Here is a 14,615-nt window from a genome sequence, read left to right as displayed (position 1 = left end):
CATCAGCCACTAACCCTTGAGATTTTTCTTTTTAAATCATAATGAGACACCACATTCTGATCTGTGGAACGCAAATATGCATGCAAAGATGGCCTGTGATCACTTACACATATTATTGTAAAACCAAAGCTCAATGCGGCCTAATCACAGATTAAACTGACTTTTGCTTTGAATATCCCTCTGATAAACATATGCTTTCAATTCTAGCAGAGCCGCATTTACCAACCCTCTTTTTTTTTTAGGATCAAAACTGGTTAATAATATTTGTCGGGATCAACAGGGTAGGAAATGGTGATAATTCACAGCATATGGGGATTATTACAGAAGTAGAGCAGCAGGGGGTAGATGAGTGCAGCGAGAGAAATGTGTCAATATTTACAACAGAGGGGTGGAAAGATGAAGCAAAAACATTTTTAGACTGGACTTTGGCAAACACTTAAGTGATACATTTATTCAGAGAAAAACATCTCAAAATCCTGGTGACAGCAACACAGGCTTTGTTTTTCCCGCACATTTGGCACAATTCCTTTCAAAGCAAATCAACAGTCGGAATATGACTTGCAATAACGAGTGCCTCCACAGCGACAGCGTAAACAATGACATTTCATATCCATTTATCTATACCGCTTGTCCTCATTTGAGGCATGGGTGAGATGGACTGACTGGCAAGAGGTGGGGGTACGCCCTGGACTGGTTGCCAGTCAATCGCATCGCAATGCACATATTGACAAACAATTATTCCCATTCACATCAAGAGGCAATTTTAAGTATTGAATTAAACTAAAATGTATGTTTTGGGAATGTGGGATGAAGCCAGAAAAAAAACACACACACACACAAGCATGGGAAAAACATGCAAACTTCACACTGGAAGGCCAGAGCTGAGATTTGAACACAGAACCTCGAAATGTGAGGCAGACATACTCACCACTGGCCTATAGTGCTGTTATATGAGACATATAGAAACATTAAATTACATCATTAAAAATAAGATTTCACTCAATTGAAATCATCTGTTGTTTTGTTTTTCTTAAAATGTGCAACAGCACTCTGCTTCCAGCCTTCCTCAAGAGAGAGAGAGAGACAGAGAGAGAGAGAGAGAGAGAGAGAGAGACAGAGATTGTTGCTTGGTCCTGCAGCTTGAGTTGATACTTGATTCTGCTGACAGGTCGTCATCCAAAAAGCAACAACAGGACAATGGAGGCTGAATTCACGATTATAAGAGGCACTAGAAAAACAAACAGACATGGAAACACATATGACTTAATAGTTAATGCAAAAAGCCACAAACTCTTTAACTCTTAGTTTCACTACATCCATGTGATTTCAGTGAACGAAAGGAACGGACCTCTCATGATAATTCGGACTGAGCGGATGAGATTGAGGACTTGGGCTTTGATTCCCGGGTCATCTCCAAAACCTGAGACCCCATGGTCAACACCTGATCCAACTGGGAGACAGAAGAAAATATACGCATACCTGTCAACTCATACGGTTTAGCCATAGTTCATACGGATTTTGTGGTGAATCTTACGTATATGGCCGTAGCGCACAAATCATACGGATTCTGAAAATTTCCGTTTGTATTTTTTTTTCCCTCACAGGTAGTTCCGTTTGCTTTTGCCTAGAATGGTGCTAGTCTACTCGAATGCTTTCATTTCCGGTAACTTTCCAGTAAATCACGTGGTTCCTAGTTGAAAACAGCAGAGTATTCATTGCATATCATTGAAAATTTTGTGGGGTTTTTTCTGCCGTTATTTTGACATATAAAATGCTTTGGTATGTTATAAGGATTTTTTGCTCTTTATAAGGATTTTTTGGGTAGTTTATACAGGTTGGCGCTCCGAAAAGTTGACAGGTATGTATACGGGATGAGATGATACAGTACATACAGTAGGAGTCAATGCTGAAATATAACATTTAAATACTGGTCACAACATGTGAGACATAATGTGACCTTACTCAAGAGCTGCACATTATAAGAAAAAAAAGTGACCATACAAAGATAACAATCCCTGTTTAGTGATGTAGAAATGTGCATGTTAGTATACAGTAGGTTACATTGATTAAGAACTGCACTGCATCATATTAGTAGCTGTTAACAATATTCGAAATACAAGCAAACAATTGATCTTCTCCTTCACTGGAGATGGTGAGCGCATTCATTCTAGCGAACATATTTCCCCCTACCAGAGGCATCCAAATAAAATGCGTGCATATATAATTGTACTCGAGAACGACTAAATTAAATACATACTTTTGCTGAGAAACCTTTCTTCGTGCAACACGGCGATGGCATTTGTGCACAGAATAGCGGTCTGGATGAGTGAATAGAGTGTAAACGCCATGCTGGCAACTTTTCTCTCTCCTCAACCACACCCACGGATGCACGACAGAGGCCGTAAATGAGCAGAGACTGTCGTACAAATAACTTGCATCGTAAATCGTATCCTGACGACGTAAAGTTTATATTTGACCCAAAAAAAACGACCGAAAACAAACGTTTTTTTTTCTTCAAACATGATTTATTTTTGTGTCTTTGTTCCACAACAATAAACTGTAATATTTTGGGTTATGTCTCGTATCATTCCGTTCACCTCTTCCAACTTGAATTGAATGTTAATGGTAAAACTGGTGGCGATGCTCTTCATTAAATCAATTAATGTTGTACAAAAAACTCGCGTTGTTATTCATAGTCTTTTAATTTACACACAATGAATTGCAGAGAACAAAAACATAGGTTAGTTCAATACATATGCAGATTACAATTATCTTTCTTAAATGACAGCTTTATCCATTCATTTGGTTCGATGTATAAACAAGATGGATGAGGTTTCATTTTACACTGAAATACAACTGTCAGCATCATCATGTTTTCCTCTTTGTCATAAATAATCATATTTTTAAGATTAGGGTCAGAGGCCCTGATACTGAAATGAAAATAAACACATGTAAACAGACTGTGAGGATGAATAGTCTCACATTGGATATTATGTACAATTTTGCAGGGGATATATCACAAGATCCATATATACAATTCATGTCCATTCAGCATCTGCAGACATGACAAGCCCATTGAAAAGACAGCACACAGATGATCACCTTTGGGTGAAAGTGAAGCCTTTGAATTTATTATTTATCTATTTTAAAAAGTAAATCAAAAGTACCTCACCAGATGCTTATCTGCAGAATCTTTAAGGACAATATGACAAATGGTGTTCTTTTGAGGTAACATGTCCTGTGTGTTTAGGATGTGTGTGTTCACAGTCAATAATGGCTGATATGTCATTTACTCATATTACAGCAACAAAATCAATAACCACAGTAACTATATTAGCATGAGCACTGTCCTCATCCAGTGTGTTTATTTACAGCAGCACTTCAGTGTCCGGAACAGAAACAGTTTTAAGATGACTCTTTGTACCTTTAAAATCGCTTTAAAAAGTCTGGTAGGGGAAATTCAGTGGATTAGCCTTGAAGTCCACCAGGTAAATTCATGGCGGTCCGATTTGGGTCCTGGTTGGTGTCCTTGAGACTGGCTGCTGATTTCCATTTGTTGCCATTTATTTGTCTCTCCTTTCGGAAATCCATCTCAAGGAACAGGACAATCAGCTATTTATTCATATGGGAGCTGATCTTTTCTTTTCTCATGATGTTTGCATATGGAATCTAGAAGACAAAAAAGTTTGAAAAACGTTCAGGGAAAAAGCACACACAAAGCAAATTCAACACCTATCAATAGTTGCTTCGGTGAATACAATCAAGCCTTTTTAGTATTCATCATGAGCAATTTGTGCATACACACGCAGGCTTTGTGACCATTTGCACACGAGCGTGTCCAGTTGCTCCAAGTGACAGAAAGCAAAGACAAATGGAGGCTGTCAGTCTCTCAGTCAGCTGTGATGATTGATTCAGATGCTCCATAGGAACTCCTCACCCGTGAAAGACAAACTACATGTACTGTATGTTTTATTTGGATGCACACACAACCAACAACGTTGTAGTCAATCGCTCTATTGTTACTGTACCACCAACAAAGAGGCTATTTTTTTAAATATTGTGTTCATCGACTTACATAGTAAGTTATTAATTACTGATATTAATCAAGCATATCAAGTATTAGTAGTTATTTTATGTAATCTAATATCAAGTATTTTGGCATTGAAGCATATGTAGTAGGGCTATGCATCGTTCGTTTGCATTTTAATGTCTTACCATTTGTAAATGCTGGACCATCTCTTCTCTGTAGGCGAGCTCTCTTTTCATCTGGTCTTGGAAATTATCTAAAATAACGACCACAATTCTTTTACAATCGGCACTGTGTGGTTGATCGAGAAAATGCAAACATGCACATGAAGGAGTCTGAATGAGAATGTACAAAAAATTTGCAAGACAAGGAAACCCTGCCCATAATAGCATTGACCTTTACTTGGAACTTACGGAAGACAGGAAATGGGGAGGTGCCCTTGAGGGTGTGAAACTCTTGCTCCAGTCTCCTCCTGAAGTCTATCTGCTCCAGCAGAACCTTCTGAAGCTCCTCTGTCGGTGACAAAGACAAAAAGATGTTGCAAAAGAGCTCTCAGATGTAATTGTTTACAACGCTCCTGTTCAATTGAACCCCAATAGGAAGCTCATTTCTATCGTAAAGAAACGCGCGGCAATCCAATCATCTTTATGTACCTTTCTCCATATTCTCCACGTCCTTCTTTAGCTGCACGGGAGACGCAGCCTCTTGACTTTGATCACCTGGGAACACAATGACAAGTTTTTGATTCATTTGAAACCCAACACAGTCGACGAACATATTGATAAAGTGTTTGGATTTATCACGTCAAACAGCTTGAGCAAAAAGAGCTGTAGTTCACCGTCACACCTCTAGATGTCAGCGTCCCATTACGCCAATGACTGGAAGTCTTGACCACTTTTTTTTCCCATCCATCCAGCCATCCATCCATCCATCCATCCATTTTCCGAACCGCTTAATCCTCACTAGGGTCGCGGGGGGTGCCGGAGCCTATCCCAGCTGTCTTCGGGCAGTAGGCGGGGGACACCCTGAATCGGTTGCCAGCCAATCGCAGGGCACACAGAGACGAACAACCATCCACGCTCACATTCACACCTAGGGACAATTTAGAGCGTTCAATCAGCCTGCCATGCATGTTTTTTTTTTGGAATGTGGGAGGAAACCGGAGTACCCGGAGAAAACCCACGCAGGCCCGGGGAGAACATGCAAACTCCACACAGGGAGGCCGGAGCTGGAATTGAACCCGGTACCTCTGCACTGTGAAGTCGACGTGCTAACCACTGGACTACCGGGCCGCCTCCAGCCATCCATCCGTTTTTAAAAATCTATTTATCCTAAACGGGGTCGCGGGCGTCCTGGAGCCTATTCCAGGTGTCTTTGGGCAGAAAGTGGGGGACACCCTGAACTGGTTGCCAGCCAATCACAGGGCACACATAGACGAACAACCATCCACGCTCACATTCACACCTAGGGACAATTTAGAGCGTTCAATCAGCCTGCCATGCATGTTTTTTTTTTGGAATGTGGGAGGAAACCGGAGTACCCGGAGAAAACCCACGCAGGCCCGGGGAGAACATGCAAACTCCACACAGGGAGGCCGGAGCTGGAATTGAACCCGGTACCTCTGCACTGTGAAGTCGACGTGCTAACCACTGGACTACCGGGCCGCCTCCAGCCATCCATCCGTTTTTAAAAATCTATTTATCCTAAACGGGGTCGCGGGCGTCCTGGAGCCTATTCCAGGTGTCTTTGGGCAGAAAGTGGGGGACACCCTGAACTGGTTGCCAGCCAATCACAGGGCACACATAGACGAACAACCATTCACACTCAAACTCACATTTGGGGAAAATTTAGAGTGTTCCATTAATCAGCCATGCATTTTTTTGTTATGTGTGAGAAAACCAGAGTACCCGGAGAAAACCCACGCAGGCACCTGGAGACCATACAACCTCCACACAGTAAGACCGGAGCCGGAATCAAACCCTACACTTAAGGCAATGTAGCGGACTTGCTAACCAGTCGTCCACCATGCCGCCCTGACCACTTTCCCTCACTGGAATTCCAATCTCCACTTTAGTTTGCCATTACGAAGCGCCTTGGAGAAGAGAGAGTTAAGTGAGATGATGTCTCTTCTATATTTGTGTAGGTCAAGTGTCACCAAACATTTTGAAAGTGAGAGCTACTTCTTGGCATTCCAGGTTGACAAATTTGCTCAAAACATCTTAAATTGTGTGGCATATTTAACAATTACTTCAATCCAGATCAATAAAAATGCTGATCATGGGAATAATTGCTCATAATAATTTTCAATATCTGTTTCATAGCATCGGAAACAAATTGATCCCTTTGATGATATTCCTAGGAAATCACACGTCTTCCATCCCCCGGTGATCCATTTTTAGAACACGCCGTCAGGATTCTCATGTGGTCTTTGGAGGCTACATGGTGCCAGTGGGCACCATGTTGGGGACCCATTGAAAAAAACCAAACGGAAGGTGTTGGACATTTTGCTCCACTTTTCCTCATTCTTATATTTTAAAAAAATCATTTGAATAATTTGTTTCTTGTTAACCTACTCCAGATTCAATTCACTAAATTTGATTAATACTTACAAAAGAGTCAGGATATTGGAAATTTCTGAAAATCTGTGCTCTGACCGCGACTGGCTGGTAAGCAGGCATTAAATGGTTGCTCGGGCCTATCTTGTGAGCCTCATGCTGGCAAGCGCAATCATGGAAACCTGCTAATTCAATCCTGCATGTAAACTTGTTCCTCAAACATGGCATTTTGAAATGTGAGCAGTTTAAAAGCAGCATGCAACTTTGCATGTTTGTGCCAAGGTGATAATGAAGTGATCGCCGACACTCAATGTGTACGGTCTCCTCCAGTCATTTCATCTCTTCCTACAGCCCTCCTATGCTCTTTCCTCTCATTTGGAGCAGAGAGTCCCCCCCCCCCCCCCCACCCCACCCCTCTCTCTCATCTCTTCTTTTCCTTTCCTCTCTCTGTCTCATTTGACAAGCAAATTTGCAGACACTGCCCGAGGATAACAACCTCGTTTGACAGTCAATTAACCGTGAATAGTCAAAGCCAAAGCGGTTTGCATTACATAAATGGAAAATTAGATTATTTTTTTTTTCTCCCCAGGAACAGAGGGAGAGTTTAAAGACAGTGGAGGCGGTGAAGAAAGGGGAGGGGTTGCATTCTCAAAGGAGTCAGGCCTTCTAATCACGTAGCGCTTCCCAACGCCCAGGGAGACGTTTGGCAATCAGGGTAAAGGTGGTCTCATTTAATTTGTTTCGTGTAATTTTTCGAAATACATTACACATTATGTGCTGGGATCATTACGACGCGGGTGCGTGAGTGTGTCCAGGTGCTTTTTTGCGTTAGTAGGGGTACATATAAATGTTGGCACAGATATCATAAAGCACTTTTAATGTCTTCCTGACAGATATAAGAAGGCAATAAGCGGTGATCTTTTTCAAACAGCAAAGGGTTTTTTTTGTTTGTTTTTAAGCGATGAGGAAAGAAGGGCGGGGGGGAGGCAATTATGTCTTGGGCGATATTGGTCTAGGATGGAGGCTGCCAGCGCCGCTGCTTATTTCTGAGGTGATGTTTTCTTGTTGAACTATAATGGCCCCCCGAAGAGCAACAGCCTCGGCGACAAGTCGGCTTAAGCGGCTTCACAGAGCTCTCTCTCCTCCCTCAGTGTATTTGGCCACTTCATTAGGTACACTTGCACAATCTAAGGAGAGCCGATCCAAGAAATTCATCCGAAAACATGCCTTCGCACGGATAATTATGGACGTGCTCATCTGCCAGAGTCGATATTGATTTTACAATAAAAGAGTTGACTCGCTTTGAAAATTTAATCTGTTATATTGAGCAAGAGCACAATTTTCAGAATTTTGATGATGATTACACTCACCTGTGGTTGAATCCGAGTAAATTAGATTTTTTTTTTCCTAAACCAAAAATTACCTTTGATACACTTTTATTGACAATGGACCGTTGCAACATTTATGAGAAAAAAAATACATTTGACATTTTAGTGCTGTGTTTCCCAATCTTTATTTGAGCCAAGGCACCGAGCTGAAATTAGGAAAATCTCAGAGTGCGCCGCCGAGCCAAAATCTCACCAAAAGTATGACTACTCAAACAACGATGAGCTCATCTCAATTTACTCTCAAAGAGATGCAAACCTGATAAAACTGAATGCAGTTTTACCTTCTGCCATCCAAGGGAAAAGCGTTTCTTTGCCTGTCACTATCTGTTGCTGGCATAGAGAGATGAACATACTGTATAATTGTAATGAATAAATAATCATTTATATACAATCATTTCCTGATGATCTCTCACAGCACACGTATGTGCGACGGCACCCTGGTTAGATTTTAGTGAGTGTAAATCTCATTTACTGTCCATGGCCCACATTTGTGGGATTTTGGTTTCGTCGGCCACGGGACGGCTATGGGACGTTTTTCCTATATTAATGAACAGAAATTTAGAGTTTTCAAACAAATCTCTTGGGGCTCAGTTGTTTGTGATGAGCACAACCGTTTTAAAGGATACTTATTGGATATCATTAGCAAGTAAAAGTGTATCTGATGTAAGTGGAATTAAATGTATGTACGTGAATCAATTCACTCACACAGTTTTAATACCGTATTGGCCCGAATATAAGACGGTGTTTTTTGCATTGAAATAAGACTGAGAAAGTGGGGGTCGTCTCATATTCGGACTCTAGACATTATACCCATTTACGACGCTAGATGGCGCCAGATATCATTGAAGCGAATGCTGAACTTGACTCCCAGGCCAAAGTGAACCCCTGTCACGAAGAATAAAAATAAAAATAGCGGTAGCACGAAGAAGAAAAATAGAAAATAGCGCTAAGAAAGAAAAGAGAAGAAAATAATTGAAGAGATAACAGAAAATGGAGAAACGTAGCAATAATCTGGAGAAAAGTGGGTCGAAGATCGGCCAGGTTAACCGGCAGCTGAGGAGAAGTTATGAAATAATTTTCATTTCAAAAACCAGAAGCAATTCATTTACGAATGTGTTTGCACTTTAGTTTACATATTTAAATGTTCAGATATTAAGATTTGAATGAGGGAAAACATCCTTTTTCCTCTCAAATATATTGTTGTGTCATTTGTTTCAGATGTACTGTAATTATTTTCTCTATGAAAAATTATTTGGTGTTCAAAAAGTCTTTTTTCAAACTTGAGTCTTGAAAAATAGGGGGTCGTCTTATAATCAGGGCCGTCTTATATTCGGGGCAATACGGTATGTCAAAATAAGGTAATTTGAAATCTGGGGTGAGGGGACAAAATGACTGAGTATTATATAATTAGTCACAATTGTTGTTCTGGGGTGGAACCAACCTACCATTTTTTTTAATGACAAAAATTGAGGCTGTGAAAGGAAACACCTACCGGAGCTTTCCCTCCAGTAGTCTGGTGCTGGTGTTGATGTTTCATTCTCGGCTCCAAAGAAGCTGTTCACCTCTTTGTTGTCATCTTGAAGACACAATGAGATACGTTTATGGAGCTGGTTATTTCCAGTCGACTCCCCCGAAGCCCCCCCACAAGAACCCCCCCCCCCCCCCAAAAAAAAAATTGAGAATGTTTTGGATGGTGCCCCACCACAAAACAAGCAGAAGACGCCGTCGGTGTGAGAAACGAGACCAGAAAATGAAACATTCCAAAAATATGTCACAAAATAAATAAATAAATAAAAACCTCATTCAGATACGCAATGAAACAAAGCTGCCATAAAATAAGTCACTCAGACATCAGAGTGAAGAAAAAAAAAAGAAGTCTTTTTCGAGAAATCGATCGTAAGTCAAAGCTCCGTTAATAAAGCACCCGTGTGCGTATATCAGTCGCAAGAGAAGCCTTATAAATGACAGCAATTTCAAACGTCTGTGCCCACCTGACATGGAGTCTTTGGTTGCGTAGGCAGGTAGTCCTTCATTTCTGTTTTTGTCCACCTGGAATTGTGCATATTCAGAAATGACGACATTGGCACATCATGTGTATAATGCTGAATAGCGGCACAGCACAGCGCGGGGATAAAATAAGTCAACATCAAATGTCTTTGAATGAGTCAGCCCTGGGAGTTATTTTGAATGACATGCTTTTGAATACTGAAAATTGATCATGTTTTTCTCTCTGCGCGTGTTCGTAAAATCATATCATCTGTACGTCAATTGTCCCCTGCTTCTGCCTTCGCTACCTCCTCCTCAGCAGCCAGGTTAATGCAAGCGTCAACAGGTTAAAGATGAGAGTTGCCCTAACAGGCTGAGGTCACACTGGGAGAACAAACACACCGCGGCCATTAAACAGCCCACATGCCAGCGTCAATTAGCCAACATCAGGGTGGCGTGACTGCTTCGATTCCTACGGGGAGGAGGCAACCTATCAATCTGCTTATGCAGATCACATCACTGCCATTTAAATAATAATTAGCTGAGGTGGCCTACGGGGATATTTACGTTTTTGTAAGATGGCTCCTCTCTGTGCGGCGGGCTGGAGTTGGACAGCGGCAGGCTGGCGGGAGAAGAGGCCGGCAAGCTGGGGGACTCCTGTCGGATGGGGTCCACGGAAGGAGGGGAGCTGCCGGTATACGCCGCAACGCTCCCCCTTCCCTTCCCCCGTTCCTCCCCTGCACTGTTGCTCACGACGGGCAGGAACAGGTTTGTTTGAGTTTGCGGGGGCCGGCTGGCGAAGCCCCCCTCTTCTTCTTCGTCTTCCTGCTTCGAGGACTCCACGTCAACCTCTCCATCCTCTTCGCTTTCCGCTCCCTCTGCTTCTCCTTCGCCCGCGCTTTCGCTGCCGTAACTACAGCTGCTGCTGGGCGAGAGCCTCGGGTGGCGGTCCGACCCGCCGACGACGAGGCCCGTGTCTTCATCCGTCACTCCGGCGACGCCTCCTCCGTTGCCGTGGAGTTTAGCGATGCTCTCTGCATCCTTGATGACGGGGCGGAAGGCTGAGCCGTAGCTAGGCTTTCTGGTATGGAGTGTGGGGTTCTCTAAGAGTTTCAGCCAGCTCTCCGAAGTCACGGGCCGAAGGTCAGGGGTTACCATTGTGCAGTCGGGGTCAAAGAGACCAGATCTCGATGCGGCGCTCCCGTTGTTAGGGGTCATGTTTGTACTGACGCCGTTCCCGTTGGCAGCTCCGGCTCCCGGTTCGGAGGAGTCAGACAGATCCAGGAAGGCCTGCCTAAGGGAGGGATTGTCAGCCAGTGAGGAGAGGCTGGGCTGAGGCTGCAGGTACGTGGGCACGGGGATGCCACCCGCTGCCCTCGGGGGCCAAAACATGCAAAAGGGAGGATAAAAAGTGTCTTTTCGTCCGGGCCATAAAAGACCCGACAGTCCTGTGGCTTTGTGACCGGCCGAAATGTCGCTGTCATCTTTTTTCTGCTGGCAGAGGCCGAATGCTGCAGGGAAGGGGTAAGGTGATGGGAAAATCGACGTCGGGGGGAACTTTTGGAGCATGCCAAAGCCTTTGCTGGGGACGGGGATGACGGGGTAACTTCGCGGTGTCTTCCGGGGAGACAAACCGCCTCCTTCGAGGTCGTCGTCGTCGTCAAAGTGTGCTCTTTTCTGGGCGCCCAGTTCGCCTCCCATCATGTGAGGCACCACCGAGCTTACGGTCTTCATGGGACCCATTGAGTGGCAGTGGCCCGCGGAGGGCAGGGCCCTCTTCCGACTCCCTCCATTGAACATGGCCTTCACATCCTCCCAAGCATAAACTAACTGGTCGGCCGGATGTTTGTCGCTAAGCTTGAGATGCCGCCGCCAGGAGTTGAAGTTCGCGGCGTCGGGCTGCGTGTACTTGGCGTCCGGCGTACGATGGGAATGAAAGATGAACTTATTCGGGGAGAAGTACATGTTGCAGAAGGAACACTTGATGCATTTGGCCCGTGAGCTGTTGTAGCGCGCCGGGATGAAGTTACCACGGCAACCCCAAGCGCACTCGTGCGTCACGTCGAAGGCGAAGTTGTCGGGCAGTTTGGGAGGCATGTTCTCTCCCAGGAAGGACTTGCAAAGACGCTCGGCCTCGCGTTTGGTGATCATGCCGCAGCGGCGAGACGAGATGGGCATGGCCCCAGCGCGGCGCAGGATTTCCAGCTGAACGGGGGTGCACTGGACACAGGTGATGCCCAGAGCTACGCGGCGGTTATGGATCTCGTTGTAGCTGTAGTTTTTGAGGAGCGTGTTGGATATCTGCGCCAAGCAAAGTCTCTCGTTGTTATCGATGACCAGCGATACGATGGGAACGCCGTACAGGATGACCTGGCCCACCTGATTGGGCTTGAGGGGCGAGGACGAAGACGAGGGCGAGGGCGAAGACAAGGAAGACGAGGAGTGGTGGTGGTTGGGCCGGGGAGGAGTCAGCGGCTCCTGCGGGTATGGGCCTGTTGAGCTTGTCATGATGATGTCATTGGCAAGATGAGACTTGTCCATAGTGGCACAACAAAACTGCAGAGGGCGAGAGGAAGAAAAAGAAACAAAAGACCAAAGATGTGTTGATGCTGCTCAAGTAGAGACACTCGTCAAATATTCCAGTTTCCTTTAGAGTTACACAAAATAGCAGTGAATTTTTTTTTTGGAATATATCACAATTCATGTGGGTTTTAATGAAATCCATGCCCAAAGTTTTGCTTTCAGAGGGTGCTCTTTGTGTCATGATCATAAATTCTAAAGTAAAAATGAGAGATGCATTTATAGTTCCGGCAGGTGAAATAAATTAATTGTTGCAACAACATCAACAACAACAACAAAATAAAACACATTTAAAAAGGTAAGCCTGTCCATGAAGGTGAGAAAGTGCACATATACATGCCCAATCAAACTAATGCATTGATAAAATCATTTTGTATTATCATGTACAGTATTACTGTATTGAATTAAATTATTAATTTCGTGTATATAAAAAAATGAGTTGTTTGGTTGTTTTACTAAAACTCGTCCATGTAGCTCAGGGGTTTGTCATTTCCAGAGTATTTTGAAAATATCAATAATCAAAATCAAAACGACAAAACATTACAAAAATTATGTTGTGTAATATCATTTTCAAATATAATACTTCTATCAAATCAGTGGAATTTAAATGTAATCAGCCTCATTTTGCAAAGACGTTCCAAGTTTTTTTTATCATGCATTTGAATTTGGAAAAATGTTTTCCGTGCATTCCTGCAACGTCTTTTGAATTCAACGTTGTCTGCATGATTTTTACATTTACAATTATTTCAAGTTGTAAAGTTGTAAACGGAAAGAGGAGATTCTTTCTTATATTGTGACACAATTTTAATGTAATATTTGTGTATCGAATTGAACTCATGAAAGAAAATAGAGCTTGTATTTTTAAACCTGAATTGACCAAACGCAGCAATCGTCCCGTGGGCATGTTGAATAAATTCGTTATTTCAACAGCGGCATGACCGTTTGATTTATTTGAACTAATTCACGCATAATAATAGGTTACATTATGAATCAAAACTTCAAGTTTGAGTTGAAATTATAATGACATCGGCTTTGTTTAAAGGGAATATCGAAAACGTTCCTGAACAGGTCGCACAACGCGAACTCATTTATGATTCATCACGTAAACGGGCAAACGCGTACTAATATTAAACGAGGTCCAAAACTTTTAGAGAGCATTTATGACATTTTGCAGCATAAACGGCAATTTAACAGCCGACAAATACATCCGATGGAGATTGTTTACAATTGATTTCACGACACATATCGTGTGAAAAATATGAATTCAAATTTGAAGCCTGTCTATAATTTTATATTTAATGTAGCGAAATACTTTTTTTTATTTTTTTTTACGATGGAATCCACAACAAGGACGCCTAAAGAATTAATCTTCATGGATGAAACCGGGTCAGTCGCATATTTTTCTTGCAAAGGAGACATTTTTCAGTGGATCAAGTGTCCCATTTAGTGCCCAATTGCGATTGTCGAGTGCTTACCTCTAACAGCCGAGAGTCCTCCAAATCGGTTGTGTTAAAAAAAAAAACAGCCCCTTATTTGAAATAAAAATCACTTTATCCTATATAGCATAAAAAACTCATTTTTTAAAAAAAACGAGCAAATATATAACCACAATTTATTGGTGGCGGCGCTTTATTTCCCTTCTTTTTTTTCTTTACCGGGTATAACTAAAGTGAAACAGCTCGTCAGATGTGACTAAACCGCGGACGCACGCACCGCTTTTATTCGCCTTTCAGAGGTGCCACGCGCCGACTTAATCCGTCTCGTTCTCTCTCTCTCCCCCCACTCTTACTCTCTCTCTCTCTCTCTCTCTCTCTCTCTCTCTCTCTCTCTCTCTCTCTTGCTACTGTTTGATTGGCGTGTGGCTGGAGCTCAGCCCACCACCACCACCCGGGATACATGCAGGAGCCACACTCACTCACATGATGAAACGGAAATACAATCAAATAAAACAACACACTTAATACACTTTGGCGAAGAGTTTGACGGTAATTTGGAAAGTAGTAAACCAGTGTGTGACAGTTAGCAATGTTGCACGGATAAGGGCCTCGTTGGAGTGAGTTTGAACGGCTTTGTGCTGTT

The 14,615-nt window shown here is 43.0% G+C and overlaps 2 protein-coding genes across 2 annotated transcripts; both read right to left on the bottom strand.

Moving 5' to 3' along the window:
• Positions 1–419: 419 nt before the first annotated feature.
• On the bottom strand, positions 420–2,403 carry ier3ip1 (immediate early response 3 interacting protein 1). The gene is made up of 3 exons (XM_086135939.1): positions 2,258–2,403; positions 1,349–1,450; positions 420–1,228 (listed from the first exon to the last, which is right to left on the bottom strand). Exons 1-3 carry the CDS (start codon positions 2,346–2,348, stop codon positions 1,173–1,175), a joined length of 249 nt encoding a protein of 82 aa, XP_085992065.1. The 5' UTR covers positions 2,349–2,403; the 3' UTR covers positions 420–1,172.
• A 275-nt stretch (positions 2,404–2,678) lies between these two features.
• skor2 (SKI family transcriptional corepressor 2) lies at positions 2,679–14,206 on the bottom strand. The gene is made up of 8 exons (XM_086134989.1): positions 14,012–14,206; positions 10,524–12,512; positions 9,962–10,019; positions 9,463–9,546; positions 4,681–4,746; positions 4,441–4,539; positions 4,216–4,283; positions 2,679–3,669 (listed from the first exon to the last, which is right to left on the bottom strand). The coding sequence occupies exons 2-8, from the start codon at positions 12,495–12,497 to the stop codon at positions 3,613–3,615; spliced, it is 2,406 nt and encodes an 801-aa protein (XP_085991115.1). The 5' UTR covers positions 12,498–12,512; positions 14,012–14,206; the 3' UTR covers positions 2,679–3,612.
• Positions 14,207–14,615: the final 409 nt, after the last annotated feature.

The sequence above is a fragment of the Hippocampus guttulatus genome, chromosome 17 (assembly GCF_054856545.1).
Source record: "Hippocampus guttulatus isolate MCC_2025c chromosome 17, RoL_Hgut_1.0, whole genome shotgun sequence".
Classification (NCBI taxonomy): domain Eukaryota; kingdom Metazoa; phylum Chordata; class Actinopteri; order Syngnathiformes; family Syngnathidae; genus Hippocampus; species Hippocampus guttulatus.
The sequence above is the reverse complement of the archived record's forward strand: the minus strand, read 5'-3'. Positions and strand labels throughout refer to the sequence as shown.

Coding starts and splice junctions, on each gene's coding strand:
- ier3ip1 (XM_086135939.1), bottom strand. CDS start 2,348: ATGGCGTTTACACTCTATTCACTCATCCAGACCGCTATTCTGTGCACA. Junction 1,451..2,257: donor AGAAAGGTTTCTCAGCAAAA/GTATGTATTTAA, acceptor TCTGTCTCCCAG/TTGGATCAGGTGTTGACCAT. Junction 1,229..1,348: donor AGTCCGAATTATCATGAGAG/GTCCGTTCCTTT, acceptor TTGTTTTTCTAG/TGCCTCTTATAATCGTGAAT.
- skor2 (XM_086134989.1), bottom strand. CDS start 12,497: ATGGACAAGTCTCATCTTGCCAATGACATCATCATGACAAGCTCAACA. Junction 4,747..9,462: donor CTACTGGAGGGAAAGCTCCG/GTAGGTGTTTCC, acceptor TTGTGTTCCCAG/GTGATCAAAGTCAAGAGGCT. Junction 3,670..4,215: donor TGGTCCAGCATTTACAAATG/GTAAGACATTAA, acceptor TTTGTCTTCTAG/ATTCCATATGCAAACATCAT.